Source organism: Lolium perenne, chromosome 4 (assembly GCF_019359855.2).
Source record: "Lolium perenne isolate Kyuss_39 chromosome 4, Kyuss_2.0, whole genome shotgun sequence".
NCBI lineage: Eukaryota > Viridiplantae > Streptophyta > Magnoliopsida > Poales > Poaceae > Lolium > Lolium perenne.
The window spans coordinates 61,728,642-61,749,808 of NC_067247.2; the positions used below are offsets into that span (position 1 = coordinate 61,728,642).

The 21,167-nt window shown below is 46.4% G+C and overlaps 1 protein-coding gene across 1 annotated transcript; it reads left to right on the forward strand.

The window, feature by feature from the left end:
- The first annotated feature begins 3,957 nt into the window (after positions 1-3,957).
- On the forward strand, positions 3,958-4,922 carry LOC127292723 (NADPH-dependent aldehyde reductase-like protein, chloroplastic). The gene has a single exon (XM_051322171.2). It carries the CDS (start codon positions 4,033-4,035, stop codon positions 4,828-4,830), a length of 798 nt encoding a protein of 265 aa, XP_051178131.1. The 5' UTR covers positions 3,958-4,032; the 3' UTR covers positions 4,831-4,922.
- The last annotated feature ends 16,245 nt before the right edge of the window (positions 4,923-21,167 follow it).

Sequence of the window (21,167 nt, forward strand, 5' to 3'; positions counted from 1 at the left end):
ACGCAATCCAAGCCAAGATGCAATCTAGAAGATGGGAGCAACGAGGGGATGATCGAGTCTCACCCTTGAAGAGTTCCAAAGCCTACAAGATGAGGCTCTTGTTGCTACGGTAGACGTTCACTTGCCGCTTGCAAAAGCGCGTAGAAGATCTTGATCACGGCGCCACGAACGGGCAGCACCTCCGTACTCGGTCACACGTTCGGTTGTTGATGAAGACGACGTCCACCTCCCCGTTCCAGCGGGCAGCGGAAGTAGTAGCTCCTCTTGAATCCGGCAGCACGACGGCGTGGTGTCGGTGGTGGTGGAGAATCCCGGCGGAGCTTCGCTAAGCGTGCGGGGAAGAAGGAGGAGTGGGGCGGCTAGGGTTTGGGGAGAGGGGGGCGCCGGCCACTATGGGGTGCGGCCACCTTGTGGTGTTTAGGGGTGGCCGGCCCCCTCCCCTTGGCCCTCATTATATAGGTGGAACACCCAAGAGTTGGTCTACAAGTCTTCGAATAAGACCCCAAACCAAAACCTTCCATATCACATGAAACCTACCCAAGCTAGGACTCCCACTAGAGGTGGGATTCCCACCTTCCCTTGGGAGGGGGTGGCCGGCCACCATAGGTGGAGTCCACCTGGGACTCCACCCCTTAGGGTTGGCCGGCCATGGTGGTGGAGTCCCTTCGGGACTCCGCCTTCCAAAGTGACTTTCTTCCGGAATATTCTAGAACCTTCTAGCACCTTCCATAAATGCACCGGATCATTTTCAAACTCATAAAATGACTTCCTATATATGAATCTTATTCTCCGAACCATTCCGGAACTCCTCGTGATGTCCGGGATCTCATCCGGGACTTCGAACAAATCTTCGAACTCCATTCCATATTCAAGTTCTACCATTTTAACATCAAACCTTAAGTGTGTCACCCTACGGTTCGTGAACTATGTGGACATGGTTGAGTACTCTCTCTGACCAATAACCAATAGCGGGATCTGGAGATCCATAATGGCTCCCACATATTCAACGATGACTTTAGTGATCGAATGAACCATTCACATACGATACCAATTCCCTTTGTCACGCGATATTTTACTTGTCCGAGGTTTGATCATCGGTATCATTCTATACCTTGTTCAACCTCGTCTTCTGACAAGTACTCTTTACTCGTACCGTGGTATGTGGTCTCTTATGAACTTATTCATATGCTTGCAAGACATTAGACGACATTCCACCGAGAGGGCCCAGAGTATATCTATCCGTCATCGGGATGGACAAATCCCACTGTTGATCCATATGCCTCAACTCATACTTTCCGGATACTTAATCCCACCTTTATAACCACCCATTTATGCAGTGGCGTTTGATGTAATGAAAGTACCTTTCCGGTATAAGTGATTTACATGATCTCATGGTCATAAGGACTAGGTAACTATGTATCGAAAGCTTATAGCAAATAACTTAATGACGTGATCTTATGCTATGCTTAATTGGGTGTGTCCTTTACATCATTCATATAATGACATAACCTTGTTATTAATAACATCAAATGTTCGTGATCACGAAACCATGATCATCTATTAATCAACAAGCTAGTTATACAAGAGGCTTACTAGGGACTCTTTGTTGTTCACATAACACACAAGTATCAATGTTTTGGTTAATACAATTATAGCATGGTATGTAAACATTATCATAAACACAAAGATATATTATAATAACCATTTTATTATTGCCTCTTGGGCATATCTCCAACATATCATTGCTACTCCCCAGTTCCATATTACTTGTCACTGATTTAGTACATGTTGTACTAAAATAATGACAAGTAATATGGAACAGGGGAGTATTATCGTTCGTAGTTTTTTCTATAGCTTGTTTGCCTTGTTGCTATTGTAACCTTTACTATATATGATAGTATTACTCGGTGTGTAAATATTTATTTATGTATTTCTTTATAGTCAACAAACGTGGTAAAAAGAAGTGGTAGTCTCCTATTCATAGCCGCTCTTTAGTTGACAACATTCACCCTTCAGCCATGAAATGGACAACTTGTTTGTGTTGGCATATGTTAAAGTCACGGTGAGAAACTCGAACAAAATCTCACAAAAACTTGACAAAAGTACATGACATAACATGTGCGTTTTATGTTTCTAATTTTTTTGAAAAATTAAATTACCTATGGACAAAAAATAAATTTTTATTTGATATAAGAAATACGAGGCCATCTATTCTATGAGTTCCGAACAAGCATTTTTTAGGACTACTAGTGCATTAGGCTATGAAAAATAGCATCGAAGAGTTTCGTGAACATTTGTAAAAAAAAATTTACCTAGAGATAAAGTAATATATATTACCTAGAAATATATTTATAAAAAATATAAAAAAGCTTGCTAATACTATTAAATTTAGACATGAAGTGAACAACATCATATTGGGATTATTTACAATGTAGTATGTCCCTTTTTTGTATTTCATTAGTCCTAGATCCAATTTGGTTTGTGAATTTAGGAGTGAATTCCACTTTTTTACACTGGAATTTTGCATTTTTAAGATATATTACCCCATTTAGTGGTACTTTTACCAAAATATCCCTTTTAGGAGACTTTGAACACGGTTTTATCCTAGTATGACATTTTGATTGTTATTGCTAGATAGAACATGCATGGTACGTCGATGTGATGTAAAGATCGGAGGACGTTATCAACAATTATGTCAAACCTTCTTTTATCCACATGTTTCCTTTCTCGTCGTGTTCTTGATGTTTTTCGACTCCGATCATCAGAAAATGAGGACCCCAAAAATAACAACAACATCATCATACAACCAACAACATACAACACTTATATTTTGCGCATGTTTCTGTACTGAATGTTCTTCTATTTAGAAAGTGATAGAAAATATTCACGTAAACTTGCATACTCCACAATACAAGATTCATGTAAACTGCTACACACACACACACACACAAAACTGATATTGCTGAAAAAAATGACCAAACCATTAAACAACCTTCAGTAAATGACACACCGGACGTACTTCCCTTGGGAAGGAACTAAAGGAAACATCTCGATCCGGTTGTGTCGTCTCCCTTACCTTGCTCTTTTCTTTTTGTTACTTACTTGTTGTGATTGTCTTGTATTGCATCATATATGATCATCACCTTGCTTAAATTGCTCAGCTTTATTTGTTGCAAAGCCTTAAAATTGAAAAATCCTTTCGCAAAAAAAAATTGAAAAATCCTAAAAATTAAGGTCGTTCAAACCAACTTTCAACTATAACAGATAGAAATCCTCCTTAGCCGTTGTTTTGCCCACAATTACGTTTCAACTTTTAAGCCTACTTTAGGTTAAGTTTAGCAGATGATTTTTTTTTTTGGACTATGAACTTTTTTATTCGTGTGGCAATATTCATCCTTTTGATCTAGAGAAACGAACATATGCGAAGTGGAGAACTTTTTCTTGAGTGTGGGTATCGAAGAAAAAATATAGAATAATTGACGGTTCACTCAAACCTCTTTTTTCTATTTCTGTGCACAAAAAACAGGTAAATGTCATAAGCTGCATAACAATGATCTTAACACCTTACCTTTGCATTTGTCTAAATCTTGATTTGCTTTATGTGTTTATAAAGTTGACGCTCAAATCAAACATACCCTAGATGCCGTGGCAGCCGCCACCTCTTGAGCCCCAGCCCGCCGCCTCTCGACTGAGGTTTACAGAACCCGAGCCGCCGCTGCCTCCACCACGAACGCCATGCCAAGTTGCCAACCACCGTCCCGGCGCCGTAGACGATCAAGCAGCGCCGTATCCGTCGTCACTCATTGTGTCATCGACCTGACAGGTCAATACATAATTCACCACGTCATCGTGTTGCTACTCTTCTTCTTTTTACTAATAACACCACAAGAACTGCGAGACGTCTGATTACTTCCCCATCATGCCTATATATTGCCATTTTGCAGCAGCGAAGGCAATCGAACTCGTGCACGAACAACAAAGACTGAACGACATCAAAAGGCAGTACTAAGGTAGTCATAGCCGCCTGGTGCCATGGCAGCAAATGTGGGGAACAGCAAGCCAGCGCCGCTCCCACTCGACGGCCGCGTCGCGCTCGTCACGGGCGGCTCGCGCGGCATCGGCCGGGAGGTGTCCTCCCACCTCGCCGCCCTCGGCGCGCGCGTCGTGATCAACTACGCCTCCGACTCCGCCAAAGCATCCGCGCTCGCCACGGGGCTCAACTCGCGCGGCCTCGACGGCGGCGTCCGCGCCGTGGCGTTCCAGGCCGACGTATCCGACCCCGCGTCGGTGCGCGCGCTCTTCGACCACGCGGAGGCGGCGTTCGGCTCCCCGCCGCACATCGTGGTCGCCAGCGCCGGGCTCCTGAACGCCAAGTACCCCGCGCTCGCCGACACCACCGTCGAGGACTTCGACGCCATGTTTGCGGTTAACGTGCGCGGCACCTTCCTGGTGTGCCGCGAGGCGGCCAACCGCATGCCGCCCAGCAGCGGAGGCCGAATCGTGACCTTCTCGTCGTCCATCATGGGCACGCTCCTCCCGGGGTACGCGGCATACACAGCGACCAACGGCGCGGTGGAGGCGATGACGAGGATCCTGGCAAAGGAGGTGGCGGCGAAGGGGGTCACGGCCAACGTGGTGGCTCCTGGGCCGGTGCGCACGGAGCTGTTCATGGCCGGGAAGGACGAGGCGTTCGTGCGCAGCGTGGAGGCTCGGTCGATGGGGCGCCTCGCCGAGACGACGGACGTGGCGCCCGTGGTGGCGTTCTTGGCGAGCAACGCCGCGGGGTGGGTCAACGGCCAGGTCATCAGGGTCAATGGCGGTTTCGCGTGAGCTATAAAAGAGACTGTAGTTTCTTTTTACAATTTATACCACTTATATTTGTAGTAATGAATAGTCCACGGCTGTCTGCAATGATTATAAAATAAAATCTAAAAGATATTACTTCCTTCGGTTCATATAACTTGATGCTAATATAAATATATCTAGACACAGTTTAATGATAGGTAGATTGCCAAAGCCGCGTGCACGCACGCAACGATTAAAGTAGTCAATCAACATCGGCAAGAGTACCAAAACCAGTATGTTAGGGAATAATAATCAACCAGCTTTGACGATGTCGCTCGAGAACCGAGTGACATAGGCATCCCCAATGCACCTGCCGAAGATGGTACCCGGGGTTTACTGAAGGCCCACAAGTCGAAAAATATGAAGTTCGGAAGCCCAGTTAGTATTAAGGAAAGTTAGAGTTGTATTAGGAAATATAGAGACTTGTAACTTTACGGGTTGAATTCAGAGAGTCTCCCGGAATTTGTAATCTTGTGTAACACGGTACCCTCGGCTCCGCCTCCTATATAAGGGGGAGTCGAGGGACAAAGAGAGGATCGAATCCATTGTTAACATAACCCTAGTTTCTTAATCGTCGAGTACTTTTCGGCTGAAACCTTCGAGATCTACTTGCCCTCTACTTCCAACCAAACCCTAGTCTACAATACGTAGGCATTGACAAGTTAATCCCTTGTCAATTGGCGCCGACCGTGGGGATTAGAGGCGACAAGGAGCTGATCTCGATGGCACGTTCAAGATCGTCGACTTCGTCGGTAGCAAGCAACGCGATGGATCGAGGTAAACAGATCGAAACTGATCTAGTTGATTTTGTTCCTCACCCGCCCTCCCGTTTGGATGCATATGCGTATCTGGAGGAGCCCAGGGAGATGACGTTCGGAAAGTTCCGATTCTGTGTCGAGAAGAAAGGATCGTATTGTCTCGAAGTTCCGATCTCGTCGGGATTGTCGGCGGTCGATTCTGACTTTTCGGACTCAACGACATCAATAAAGTCAGGCGAAGAGGAGTTTTCGTCGCCACGCTTCATCAACACCATGGCAAGTGAAAAGCTCGCCAAGATCTTCAGCGACATGTCCTTCGAGTCGTCTGCGGACTCTGATATAAGCAGCGACTCAGACAGCATCGACAGCCTCAATTTCGTCGACAGATCCATTGCTGTTGGAGATGTCTTCACCAATCTATATGATGGTGTCACCAATCCTGACAAAAATCAAAGTTCAAAATATCATCATATCTATGCAATTGGAGAAACAAACCGAGCAGAGCCGGAGACGTCAGAGGCTTTCGACGATGCGGGAAACCCATATATCGATCCCGCTGATCTCAGGCGAGGTTTAGGCACTAAATATGTCGGACCTACACCGCGTCTAAGGGTTCAACTCCCACAAGAAGCGTGGGACGGAGCCGCAAGAGCCATGGACGGTACAGAACCAATGACCACGACTGCTACGGCAGAGGAATTGCAAGCTTACCAATACAGACTCGCTCGCTTTGGCAGAGAGTTAGAAAAACAGACAGCTGCCTTGGATAGAAGAAGGGAGGTGGCTTCCGCGTCAAGCAGGCGAAGGGCAGATCTAAGCCGATATTCAGGAACTTCGGGAGATAGTCACAGAGAAGCTCGAAGGAGAGCAAGATCTCGGCTGCAAAATATACCTGAAGCAGATAGAGAGAACTTAGTTCAAAACCTCGACATGTCTTTTATGTCAATCGACACAAGGGAAAATATTATCCCCAAAACACCGGAAGCTGGATACATGGCAACGCAAGCTTTCATCCTCGCGTCCAGGCCACCTCCTGGGGATCCGAGAGAAGCGTTGTATAACATGGCCATGGCAGGAGTTGGAGCCATGGGAACAGCATTCGCAACTACACCTCCCGAAGGAGCTGCGAGGCAAAATAGTCCGCGACCTGCTACAGCAGTGCAGGATCCCCCGAGAGCGAGTGGATCGAGAGATCCAGCGACTCAAGCAAGGGTGGATAGCGCGAGACAGGACAGAAGAGAACATCGGCATTCACCAGAAGTTGATGAGGAAGATATGTGTGGACTCCAGTGTTTCACGAGACGAGTCCGAAAAACACGAGTCCCGTCAGGGTTTAAGTTACCCGACAATTTCAAAAAAATTGATGGTCTACAGGATCCCGAGGATTGGCTAGTTGATTACCTCGAGACGGTGAAATTGATAGGTGGAACCAGGGCAACAGCCATGCAGAGCATCCAAGTGCACTTGAGTGGAGCAGCACGATCGTGGATAAAGAAGTTACCTCCGGGGTCCATTGACAGTTGGGATAGTTTCGAGGACGTTTTCGTGAAGAATTTCCGATCCACATGCAAAAAACCCGCGTCACTAGAAGAGTTGAGGGCTTGCAGGCAGAAGTATGACGAACCAATGAGAAAATACATCCAGAGGTGGAATATCATCAAAAACTCGGCAGAGAACATATTCTGACGAGAGGGCAATAGATGCGTTTGTGGCAGGAATTCGACTGAGAGATTTTGTCGAAGACTTGGGGAGAACCAATCCAAGGACAATATCAGCATTAATGGAAATAGCGAACAAGTGGGCAGATGGAGAAGACGCTGTTCATAACAAGCGACATAGGTCGCCAGAGGAGGACCACAGTCGAAACTTCCAAAATAGATGACGATTCTCTCGACATTTCTCAAGTTATGATGCTCCTGGCCAAATATTGGCTGGGTTCCGAGGAAATACTGGAGGAAACAGTCGAGATGATTATCAAAGGAGTAACGAGCAGCGAGGCGACAACAGAGATGATTCCCGTAACAATAGACAAAATAGTGGACCGAGGTTCCAGAGACCATATGTATCTCCCGAAGATATGATGAATGGACCGTGTCAAATGCACTTTTATCTTGATAATAACGGGAAGAGACAGTCAGGACATCTGCAGAAGGACTGTCGAAATTTTCAAGCAATGTTGAGATTTGTAGGGCAAGCTAATGCCCAAGCAACGAATAGAAACCCCCAGGGGCCAAGGAGTGAGATCCACCTTCCACCTCCTCCCGCAATTACGGACGAAAATCGACACCAGCTCAGAATAGCGGCAGCACCACAACCACCTCCATATATCGACCGCAACGCCAACGGCGCGGTCTCGATGATTCAGAAAACTAGGCCATCCAACAGGGCCCAGAAAGTAATCTTGCGTCAAGTATTTATGGCAGAAAAGATGCCTCCACCAACAATTGAGTACTTGAATTGGTCAGGACAGGACATCGGCTTCACAATAGCGGACCACTAAGGAAGATCAGCAAGTTCCTCGACCAGGGCAATCAGCACTCATTTTACCAGCGGTGATCGCAGGATTCGACGTTTCTCGAGTATTCATAGATGGAGGCAGCAGTTTAAACCTTATGTATGCAGATACACTAAGGAAGATGAACATATCCCTGGCGAACATAAAACCAACCGATACACGTTTCCATGGCATCACACCAGACAAGCCAAGTTATCCGCTGGGGAAAATTAATCTCGATGTCCACTTTGGAACCCGAGAAAACTACAGGATAGAGAGACTGGAGTTCGAAGTCGTGGATTTCCCGTCACAGTATCACGCTTTATTGGGGCGACCAGCGTATGCCTGGTACAATACGTAGGCATTGACAAGTTAATCCCTTGTCACCGAGAGTACGAATCACCATTGTTAATGACCTAGCAGTTGGGACAAAAACTGCGAGGATAATCCTCGCTGTGACAACCATGAGAAAAAGATCTAAAATTAATTTAGCGAAGCAAGATCGGAAAGTGCATACCTAGAGAATTGTATCTTTTAACATCACTATTGATGCCTGGAAAGAGATCTGGTCATCAAACGAAAGTCTGAAGATCACTTATTGCAAACGATGAGATCTCCATTGAGGGGAAACCAACAAGAAGACGCCTACCAAAACTCTAACATAATCTACCGAAAATACTATTTTTACTGAAAACTTCATGCATAGATCGGGTTCCCCACTCCTCCTGACACCGGCGAAGCCGACCGGAGGAGGTGGAACAGGTCTATGGACACTACAACATTCTCGGTTTTTGCTAACGAGTCCAAGCGCAAAATCCCACTCAGCCCAGTCTATTGCGACGAGAATTATCGCCATGCTCGTGAGAAACGAGGTGGCCGAGGGAGGTCAAATATGTCAGAGACGATCTAAACCTATCGACTCTATCATCATATGGCTGAGGGGGGAAATTTGCCTGTGCGTTGCAGCGGGAGAGAAAAAGCATTCCAATGGTGATTCCACCATAGTGACAATCACTGACCATGCGGAGCTGCAAGCTTGTACTCCGTGTATCTGCTCTTTGATTGCCGAGGTGTAACACCGACACGATGCTAACCAGGTATACAATGTCGTATGGCTTCATGAGTATGACCTCTATGGGTTTTTTTTGAACAAAGGGACGGGTCTAGAAGACCCGAGAGGACTGCATTAATTAAAACGTGGCAGGTACATATTACAAGAAGGCCCCTTAAATGTCACTCGCACTAAGAACCTATAATTTGAAGAAAGGGCCCTCAAAATTACAAAAAGCACCATGGAACAAAAATATGAAACACAATCGGGTCCCTGGGTACCTCCGCCACCGATCGTCGGTGACCTCAAGGCGTCGCCGCCGAGATATAAGAGTAGTGCGCTCGAAAACTACACTCTGACGATGAACCAAAGCCGCAGGCCACCACAATACCACCGGCGACAAACCACTTGATGGCGTTGTAGCGTCGAGCTCCTGCAACCAATTTGAGAAGAGGCCTCCGTGCTGGAGGTTGACGAAGCCGGGTTGCCCCTACGGCCATAGATCTGATGGGGTTCGTAGCATAGAAAACAAAAAATTTCCTACCGCAAGACGAATAAATCCAAGATCTAATCTATGGAACACCCAAGATCTAATCTACAAGATCGGAGCAACGAGATTGATGTGAGACTAACCCTCGAAGATTTCCAAAGCCTACGAGATTAGATCTCGTTGTTGGTGTAGACGATCATTCCAGTCTTTGCGATCCGGCAGCACTTCCGTACTCGGTCGCGCGTACGGTGTCGATGAAGCCCCTTCCTCTCCCCGTTCCAGCGGGCAGCGGAGGTGTGGTAGATCTCCACGGAATCCCAGCAGCACGACGGCGTGGTGGTGGTGGTGGAGAAGAATTGCTGCAGGGCTTCGCCTAAGCCTGCGCAGCATATGGAGGAGGAAGAGAGGGGGGCGGCCAGGGTTTCTGGATTGGGGTTGTGGTCGGCCACCCCCTCCCCTCTTTATATAGGGGGAGGGGTCGGCCTAGGGTTCCCCTGGGGCCCACCTATCCCTTTGGCCGGCCAAGGGGGGAGACTTTTCTTCCCCCTCAAGCCTTCCCCTTTTCTCTTCGTTTAAACACTTTATTTTTAGAGATAGATCTTATCTCTAGATTTAAACCATTTAAATTAAGAGATAGATCTTATCTCCAAGGGGGGCCGGCCTGGGCCCACATGTCATAGTGGGTAGGACCAACCATGCCATGTGGCACCTATGTGGCCTCTCCCGGGGTGGTGGGCCCACTGGTGGCCCTCTAGAACCTTCTAGAAGCTCCGGTCAAAACACCGGACTTTTTCCCGAACCCCGGAAAATGACTTCCCTTATATGAATCTTATTCTCCGGACCATTCTGGACCTCCTCATGATGTCCTGGATCCTATCCGAGACTCCGAACAAAAACTTTGGACTCCATCTCATATTCCGAATCTACTTATGCGACATCAAACCTTAAGCGCGTCACCCTACGGTTCGTGAACTATGTAGACATGGTCGAGACTCCTCTTCGAGCAATAACCAAGAGCGGGATCTGGAGATCCATAATGGCTCCCACATATTCAACGATGACTTAGTGATCGATTGAACCATTTACATACGATGCCGATCCCCTTTGTCACACGATATTTTACTTGTCCGAGGTTTGATCATCGGTATCTCCATACCTTGTTCAACCTCGTTACCGACAAGTACTCTTTACTCGTACCGTGGTATGTCATCTCTTATGATCCAATCATATGTTTGCAAGCTAATCAGACGACATTCCACCGAGAGGGCCCAGAGTATATCTATCCGTCATCAGGATGGACAAATCCCACTATTGATCCATATGCCTCAACTCACACTTTCTGAATACTTAATCCCATCTTTATAACCACCCATTTACGCAATGGCGTTTGATGTAATCAAAGTACCCTTCCGGTGTAAGTGATTTACATGATCTCATGGTCGAAGGACTAGGTGACAAGGAATTAACTTGTCAATGCCTACAAGTAGTAGACTAGGGTTTTGTTGGATGTAGAGGGCAAGTAGATCTCGAAGGTTTCAGCCGAAAAGTACTCGACGATATAAAAACTAGGGTTTGTAAGACAATTATTCGATCCTTTCTTTGTCCCTCGACTCCCCCTTATATAGGAGGTGGAGCCGAGGGTTTCGTAATACACAAGTTTACAGAGTCCGGGAGGGTTTCTAACCCGTCCCGCAAGATTACAAGTATCTTTTCCTAACACAACTCTAGCTTTCCTTAACAGTATCTTGGGCTTCCGAATCTTCTTATCCTTCGGGTCATGGGCCTTCAGTAAACCCCGGGTACCATCCTCGGCAGGCCCATTGGGGATGCCTATGTCAGTAGCCCCCGAGATTTTGCTTGAATCGTAAAGTCAGGGAAAATCTCCAACTTTATATTTGTTCAATACATCTGCCGAATTTCATCACATATCTTTTAAATATGCAATTCTATATTGTACAGGGATAATGGTAGTTGGGGCTAGTTCATCTGACGTATCATGTACTAGTTAACTGCTCTAGTGGCAATCCGCAAAAACCTACTTCAAGATCACGTCCCTGGACATGATCTCGGGATACTGGTGTAAACTTTGACAGGTGCCGCTTAAGGTCTTACCATTCTGTCGAGTCCCAGTCTTATTTTATCGGGTACCTAACGCGTCCGTTAAGATTTTTCTTCGTATCTGTTCATACGGATAAAAGTAGCAAACCGGTGTCAGAGACGGCGCTACGCCACTCAGAACGGATCTGGGGTCTTACCTTCGCAATGTTCTGCGGCATTCAGAGATTATTCACTACTTTGGCGCTCTGAGAATATATTGTCGAGTGCTTTTTTGGCTGCTGGATTAGCATATTTTGCCGAGTCAATGTATGACTTATTTTATCTTCCCGATGGGAGTATATGTCGAGTTAATTGTATAACTCGAAATATGCTCACTTCTTCTTTTTTCTTCTTTCTCTATCTTTTTTCTTTTAATTTCATCGGGCACGCGAACAGCGTTCCCGATGGGAGTAGCCCTCGAGGCTACAACCAAGGATTTGTACTTGGTTGTAGGCTCAACACTTTATTGCCTTGTGTCAATATATTTTCATTCTGTCTCGAACTTTTCATATTTATCGGGTGCGCGACCAGCGCTCCCGATGGGAGTAGCCCCCGAGGCTATGAACAAATGCTTGTATTTGGTCATAGCCTCTCGACATTTCTATTTTGTCATACTCGAATTTTTCCTTTTTTCCAAAGTAGCCCCCGAGCATTTTGGGCAAAAACTTGTATTTGTTCAAAAGCTCCCAAGACAATCTTCTGCTGTCGCCATTCTTATAAACTGTTGTATCCGAGATTTTCTCTTACCAAGGTGACATCATTGCTGACGATAGCCACGATCAATATATCAGGAAATCGCGAGAGCCTCTTTCTCTGGCTTGTGGGCCTAAATTTCGCACCAGTTTGACACGTCGCGCAAGTGGGGGACACACGTCCTCCGCTTTTCCTGGCGCACGTACTGTAGCTGCTGCACTTTGTCATTTATATGAAATTACCGTTTACCCCTTGTCCACGTGTACACCATCTGTCCCGCAATCTTTCAATCCAACGGCGTGACGGTTCACCGCACCTCTATATAAGGGCGTCGTCTTCCTCCTCTAGTCCTTTCGCTCGCGCCGCTCCTCTGCTCTCCTCTGCCAAAATTCTCCCTTGCGCCTCCAAGCTCTTGAGCTCAACCATACTCGCACCTTACTCCGGCGCCATTGTTGATGCCTCCGCTGGACTCACCGAGCACGCACGCCTGAATCGAAGATGGCAACCGAAGATCTGGGGAACACGGAGTGGGAGAGATCCAAAATCTCCCCTCAAGACATCAACCTGCTGAAGAAACTGGGGATCAGCAAGAAGCAGGACGCGCTTCGCTTCCCCAGCGAAGGAAGCTATCCAACCCCTCCAATGGAGTATCGGGTCAGTTTTGTCGACCACCTCATCCGTGGTCTTTCTGCCCCCATCCATAATTTCTTACGGGGGTTGCTTTTCATGTACGGACTGCAACTTCACCACCTTACCCCCAATTCCATCCTCCATATCTCAATCTTCATCACGCTTTGTGAAGCTTTCCTTGGAGTCCAGCCTAACTGGTCTCTATGGAAACGCATTTTCTTTTGCCGCCGTAATGGCTCTGCCAATGTTTCTTATAACATTGGTGGCGTTGTTATTTGCGTCCGCCCCGACGTTGAGTACTTTGATGTCAAATTCCCTGACTCAGTACAAGGGTGGCGCAAAAAGTGGTTGTACATTCATGAGGAGAATCATGGCTCTGTTGAAGACAACATCCCTCCTTTTGATGGTACCGAGAAAATTTGTCGCCGTCGTTCCTGGGACGCAGAGGCTACCGACGAAGAAAAAGCGGCGACAGAAACCTTGATGACGCGCATCCATCAGCTCCAAAACACCCGAGGACAAGAATTGTCGGGTGTCCAAATCACGGCGTACTTCCTTAGGATCAGGGTGCAACCTCTGCAAGCCCGAAAAAATCCCCTTTGGATGTATGCTGGCAACGAAGATGTAGATCGCTTGTCGACAGATTTATCGGTCAAGGACCTAGAGAAACTTGTCCGAAAAATCTCGTCGCTGAACAAGAAAGACGCCGTTCCTTCAACTTGCCGCGTGACGCCATTCAGCGCCACCAACGCACTTCCTCAGGTGATATATTGTTGTCATATGTTTATTTATGGACTCCTTCTTTTTCCCCTTTGGTACTGTCAGTTCTTGGATTGCTATGACTGATATGAATCTATGTCGACATATTTCTATTTTGTGCAGAACCATGATACTACATCACCTCTTCCTCCCCTTCCTGAAGGTGGAGATGTCGAAGAACGGGCCGTTGTCGCCGACGACAACCAAGGTACTTCTCGCCTTGAGAGTGAAGTCGCGGGTTCTCGAAAATCCGCGGCATCCTCTGAAAAAGAGATTGAAACTGAGGCCACCGAATCAACACGCTCTTCTCTCCCAGCTGCTTCCCCGAAGAATAAGAGGAAAAGGGACGACGTTGTTGATTCCGGCACCTCCGAAGCCGGTGCTTCACATGCCAAAGAACCTGCACCTGATGCTGGAAAGAGAGCTTTTGACCCTTACGAGGCTGCTCTTATCAGCTCGTAAGCTTTTGATGCACTATACTTGTTTTATTTTTGATAATGCTCTCTTTTGTTTCTTATCTTGTCGCTTTATTTTTGTAGTGGCGATGAAGATGAGGATACACCTAATGACGCGACTGCTCGAATGAGCACGTCCCGTACTTTAGTTGTTTCTGAATCTCGACCTGATGGGGACGAAACTTCACCTCCCCAACAAAACATCGAACAGCCACCACCAGTTGAGAGCCCCCGAGCTTCTTCTCCAAAGAGAGCGAGGGTCGAGCCATCCAAGGAACCTATCAAATTCCCTGGTAGTTCATCGACACTTTCATTAGATGATGTAATTTCCAAACCTTTTAATGCTTCCGTCTCCCCTTTGTTTTTTTTTGCTAAGTGTTGTCAAATTTATACTGGCTATATTGACTTTCTTTCTCCCTTGGTCGTCTCTTCGGCCTTTAATGAAGGAATTTATTCGTCTCGGTATTCAATTCGTCGGGTACCGTGACCATACCAAAAAGCTGGAAGGTATTACTTTTATTCTCCTCCTCTGTTGCATATTTACCATTATTTTTTATCATGATATCTGACTGTCGTTCATTTTGCCAGGAGATCTTGCGGAGGCCAACAAACGTGCTGACGCTCTTGCTACTAAGTTAGAGCAAAGCGAAAAGGCTCGCGAGAAAGCTGAAGAGGATGCCAAGAAGGCTAAGGAGGATGCCGCCACTGTCGGAGAACTCCGAAAAAGACTTCACGACGCAGAAACTTCTCTGAGTGAGAACATAACTCAACAATCCGCTCGTGAACAAGAAATCCTTACTCGCTTGGAGTCACAATGTCGATGTTTTATTAGTAAGTGCTCAGATCCTTGATGTTTCCTTGTGTCGTTTTTGTTCCCTTTTTCATTTGACCAACTCTTTTTCACTTTATTCAGGGAGAACCGATCAAGAATATGAGCTAGAAGGTGCCGAAGGTGACCAACTCCTTGACACGCTTTCTCTTCTTGAGATCCATTGTGATGAGGCTCGTGAGGGCCTTACTGAAGCGAAGGTTGGGCTGTCGCGGCTTTTTCCATACTTTTTCAAGAAGAAGGAAGTGCCCGCGACTTTTGTCGCTCTCGCCAAGTGCTTCAGTTCTCAAGAGAACCTTGGACTCCAACTTCGCCAAGAGGGGTTAAAAGTTGGCGTTGAGGGTACAATTGCCTTGGTTGCTGACAGCCAGCAAGACATCGACTGGGCAAAAGTTGGCGACACGGAGGAAATGGAGACGAAGAAGTGGCAGGCACTGATTAAGGCTGCCAAGCCCAACTCGAAGAAGATCCTTGCCTATCTTGGATACAGTCCAACTCCTGCGCCTAGCTCGTCGAAGCCGGAGGTCAAGTAGACCACCTTGCCTCTGCTTCTAGTTTTAACTCTCTTTTGGCGCTGTTGCCTTACTAGATTTGACGACAACTGCTTCAGTAGTTCACTAGGAGTCCTTCTTTTGTAACAACTATGTATATATTTGAAGAATTAATGGAAATCTATCTTTGCTTGATGATTGATGTCGAGAATCTTTATTTTTCAATTGATTTTTGACAACTATACTATGACTCCTCCTTCCGATCCTTTTCCTGCGTCCTGTTTGAAGAAACTTGTGGCTGTCGAGCAATTTGAAGATTCGTCGAGTAAAGGTTCGGCACAAGGCTTGGAAGAACTTCGCCAACAACTTCAATCTGTGAAGAAACAAACGCTTATGATGATGGAGCAGTATCGAAAATCTTCCGAGAGGGAAAAAATTGCGCTTCGGCAAGCTCAAGATGCCATGGCCGCAAAGGAAAACGCAGTTGCTGAGGCTGCTGCGGCTTCTGCTCGAGAAAATTGCATGCTTGAACTAATGGCGGAGTCAAGCTTGGATATGGCAGGTATGCGTCATTAACTTGATCATGCTGAATTTTTATCTTGCTTGTTTTCCCTTTGTCTGCTAATTCTTTTCTTGAAACAGGCTCTTTTTTGGACACTGTGACCGAGGATGAACGTGTTGAAGCTCGATCCGCTGTGCTTCTCAGACTTGCGAAGGAGCATGGTTCCAATTTTTGGGGCACACCTGAACGTACTCGCCAGATCGTCAGATTTCAAGACCGTGCGCTTCAGGTCCGCGAGTTTCTTGACTTCTGCACGAGGACCTTGTCTTTAGTTTACGGCACCATGTTTCCGCGTAATAAAATGCCAGAAACCCTTCCTGCTCTGATGGAGAAATTTCGGGATGCTCCTCGAATCCATGGCTTTGTGCGAGCTCAATTAGCTGCTGGCGCAAGGTTTGCTATGATTATGATAAAGATCTGCTGCCCAAAGTTAGACATGGGCCAAATTGTTCCCAAGTGCCTGGCCAAGATGGCGAAAAGGAAAAGGAACTTCGGCAAGTATGATGATATTGTAACCCCTGTTGCAGAGGATATGATGGACGAGCTTCTTCGGATGGACGCCGAATTCTTCGTAAAGGGCAGCTATGCTGAACATAGTACTCGTGATGTGAGTAATGAACGGTTGACTATAGATAATATACTGGGCAACAATTGAAGATTTATTGCCCAAGTATTGTATTCTGTATGTTGTAGACATAATCTATATTGTAAAGCCAACAAATGTATTTATTTTTCCTCATCAAGCCCCCGAGTGTTTCGATGACGGATCTCTTTGTTGTGTATGCGAGGTTTTTAGACCAAGGCAACCGAATTCTTACGGAATATACTATATTTGTGGGTCCGAGCCCCCGAGTGTTTTTTGCTCTGTTTTGATTGCTATTTTGTATCTTCTTTTTGTCTGGCGAGGTATTTGGTATCAAGGTGAAATATCTTTGTCAGTTAGATTCATCTATATTGTATATATATATATATTGTAGCTTTCGAGGTGTAAGCCCCCGTGCATTGTCGAAGGAAAAGATATATATCTCCACTATCTTTATTATATTGCAGCACCGCGAGCCCGCCTCATTAAAAACCTTCCCGGCCCCACTCGGTGCCCCGAAAAAGGAAAAGAGTGCGTCTGAAAACTCGCGTGCGTTTCAGTACATTGTAGCTTTACAAAGGAGGGCTATATTTTGGCACTAAGCATAGAAACGCCTTAGCTGTGCTACGTTCCAGGGGTTTTTCTCGGGAGTCCCTGTCTTCTTATCTTTGATCCTGTATGCTCCTCCTTCGATTACTTCTGTGACGACGTAAGGGCCAAGCCACGGCGACTCGAGTTTTTCAGTACGATCTTGATTGAGTCGCAGAACCAAGTCTCCAACCTGAAAGGACCTTGGTCGCAAACGTCGACTGTGGTAATTTTTTAGGTCTTGCTGATATTTAGTGACCCTTGACAATACTTCGTCTCGAGCTTCGTCGAGTGCGTCGACGTCGTCTTCCAATGCTCTCCTGGAAGCTTCTTCATTGTATTCCGTGACTCTCGGAGAATCGTGTTCTATTTCTATCGGCAGTACTGCCTCTGCTCCATGGATCAGGAAAAACAGGGTCTCCTGTGTCGCTGTATTTGGTGTTGTTCGGATGCTCCATAGCACACTCGGCAGCTCCTCTGGCCAAGTATGTCGAGCTTTTTCCAGTGGCCCTAACAAACGCTTCTTGATGCCGTTGCAGATGATACCATTGGCTTTCTCGACTTGGCCATTGGTTTGAGGATGCGCGACTGACGCGAAGTGTAATTTTAAACCCACCTCTGCACAATATGCCTTGAATTCCTTGGATGTGAAGTTACTGCCATTGTCGGTGACGATGCTATGAGGCACTCCAAATCGAAAAACTCTTCACGAACTTTATTGCGAACGCTGCATCTGGTGAATTTATCGGTTTCGCTTTTATCCACTTGGTGAATTTGTCGACAGCGACGAGCATATACTCATATCCCCCTGGCGAGGCCTTGTGTAACTTTCCCACCATGTCGATACCCCACTGAGCAAAGGGCCAAGATAAGGGTATTGGCATTAATTCCGCCGCCGGAGAGTGAGGTTTTGCGGCAAATCTCTGGCACGCGTCACAAGTTCGCACTATCTCCTTCGCGTCCTCAATTGCTGTCAACCAGTAAAATCCAGCTCGAAAAACCTAGGCTGCGATAGCTCGACTACTTTCGTGATGGCCGCATACTCCTTCGTGTACTTCCTTCAGGATTACCCTTCCTTCTTCGGGTGTAACGCATCTTTGTAACACGCCCGAGATACTTCGTTTGTATAACTCTCCTTTGATCACAGTGAAAGCTTTGGAACGCCTAATAACTCGCCTTGCTTCAACTGGATCGTCGGGTATTGTTTTTCTTAGGATGTATGATATGTACGCCTGCATCCATAGTATTTGCACCATCAGTACTAGATCATGTTCCTCTTCTTCTTCTTCTTCCAATGTTTCTTTGTCAGCCCTCGAGGGTTTCTCGTTCTTTTCCTTCTTTGTTGGTTTCTTCGGCTTTGTGGATCTCTCTGTTATCTCCTCCCAAAACACACCTGGAGGAATCGCGAGGCACTGCGACCCGATGTTTGCAAGAACATCGGCTTCGTCATTGCTTAACCTGCTGATGTGGTTCACCTCGCATCCGTCAAACAGTTTCTCCAACTCGTTATACATTTCCTTGTACGCCACCATGCTATCATTGACTGCATCACATTGGTTCATGACTTGTTGGGCCACCAATTGTGAGTCGCCAAATATTTTTAGTCGAGTTGCGCCGCAGGCTTTCGCCATCTTCATCCCATGTATAAGAGCTTCGTATTCTGCCTCATTGTTAGATGCGTTTGGGAACGTCATCCGTAAGAAATATTTTAATTTGTCGCCTTCAGGTGATATGAGTATCACGCCTGCTCCAGCTCCTTCTAACCTTTTGGACCCGTCAAAGTTCATAGTCCAGGTTCTCGATAAATCCGGAGGTCCTGTGTTTTGCAGCTCCATCCACTCTGCGATGAAGTCTGGTAGAATTTGTGACTTTATTGCTTTTCTTTTTTCGTACGTGATGTCCCGAGGAGAAAGTTCTATTCCCCAAAGGGAGATACGACCTGTAGCTTCTGGATTGTTAAGTATATTGGATAAAGGCGCTTCATTGACCACTATTATCGGATGCGCCGAAAAATAGTGCCGCAATTTTCTTGCGGTTGTGAATACTCCATATGCTAGCTTCTAGTACTGCGGGTACCGCTGTTTTGAAGGCGATAAAACTTCACTGATGAAGTATACCGGCCTCTGCACTCCATGGAGTTTTCCTTCTTCTTCTCTTTAGACAACTAACGCCGTGCTGACCACCTGGGGTGTAGCCGCAATGTATAATAAGAGAGGTTCCTTTTCTTTTGGCGCCACCAAGATTGGTGGTGTCGAAATTGCGCGTTTAAGATCCTCGAAAGCTCTATCTGCCTCTTCATTCCACTGGAACTTATCTCCTTGCTTAATTAGCGCGTAAAACGGTAACGCCTTTTCTCCCAGTCTAGCGACGAATCTGCTTAAAGCTGCGACTCGCCCAGTTAGCTGTTGTATTTCTTTCAACTTTGTTGGCTTCCTCATTGTTACGATAGCTTGGATTTTTTCGGGATTAGCCTCGATCCCTCTTGCTGAGACTAGGAACCCGAGGAGTTCTCCTGCAGGGACGCCGAAAGAACACTTCGTCGGATTCAACTTGAGACAAAAATTTATCGAGGTTGTCGAAGGTTTCCTTCAAATCCTCGATTAACGTTGCCCCCTTTTTTGATGTTATGACAACATCATCGATGTATACTTGTACATTTTTCCCGATCTGTGTTGCTAAGCACTTCTGCATCATCCACTGATATGTTGCTCCCGCGTTTTTCAAACCAAAAGGCATTGTTTTATAGCAGAATACGCCATAAGGTGTGATGAACGCTGTTTTGACCTCATCTTCTTCTTTTAACCTGATCTGGTTATAACCAGAGTATGCATCCAAGAAGGAAAGACGTTCACATCCTGCCGTGGAATTGATAATTTGGTTGATCCTTGGGAAGGGAAAGTGATCCTTTGGATAATGTTTGTTGAGACACGTAAAGTCGACACACATGCGAAGAACTTTAGTGCTTTTCTTCGGACCAACACTAGGTTTGCTACCCATGTGGCCTCTGTATGTAGCTCCTTGATGAAACCAGCTTCTCTTAGTCGATCGATTTCTGACAGCATTGCTTTGCGGTTAGGTTCCGAAAAATGCCGCAAAGGTTGTTTGATTGGTCTCGCTATTGGATCCAAGTTTAGGTGGTGCTCGGCAAGTTCCCTGGGTACTCCTGGCATGTCAGCTGGGCACCATGCGAAGATTTTCCAGTGCTCACGGAGGAACTCGACGAGCGCGCTTTCCTATGCGAGGTCCATGTTTGTTGCGATGGACGTCGTTTTCTTCGGATCTATCGGGTGGATCTGCACTTCCTTAGAATCTTTTGTGGTATTGAAAGTTAATTCCTTGTTGGGCCTCCCTACATCCGGCAGCACATCGTAATCAGTCATGAGCCTAGATGCTGCGTACTCTGCCTGCATCCCGAAAGTTTCTGATAGTCGATGAAAATCCTTGTCACATTTATCGGCTAGCGCGAAGCTTCCTTTGACTGTAATTGGTCCCTTGGGCCCAGGCAACCTCCAAAGCAGGTATGTGTAATGTGGTACCGCCATAAACCTGGCATATGCTGGTCGACCCAACAAAGTGTGATACTGTGACGGGAAATCTACAACTTCGAATTCCAACCTTTCTATCCTGTAGTTTTCTCGAGTCCCAAACTGAACGTCGAGATTGATCCTCCCCAATGGGTAGCTTGGCTTTTCTGGTGTGATGCCATGAAAACGTGTGTCGGTTGGTTTCAAATTTGCTAGGGAGATATTCATCTTCCTTAACGTGTCTGCGTACATAAGGTTCAAGCTGCTGCCGCCATCTATAAATACTCGAGATACGTCGAATCCTGCGATTACTGCCGG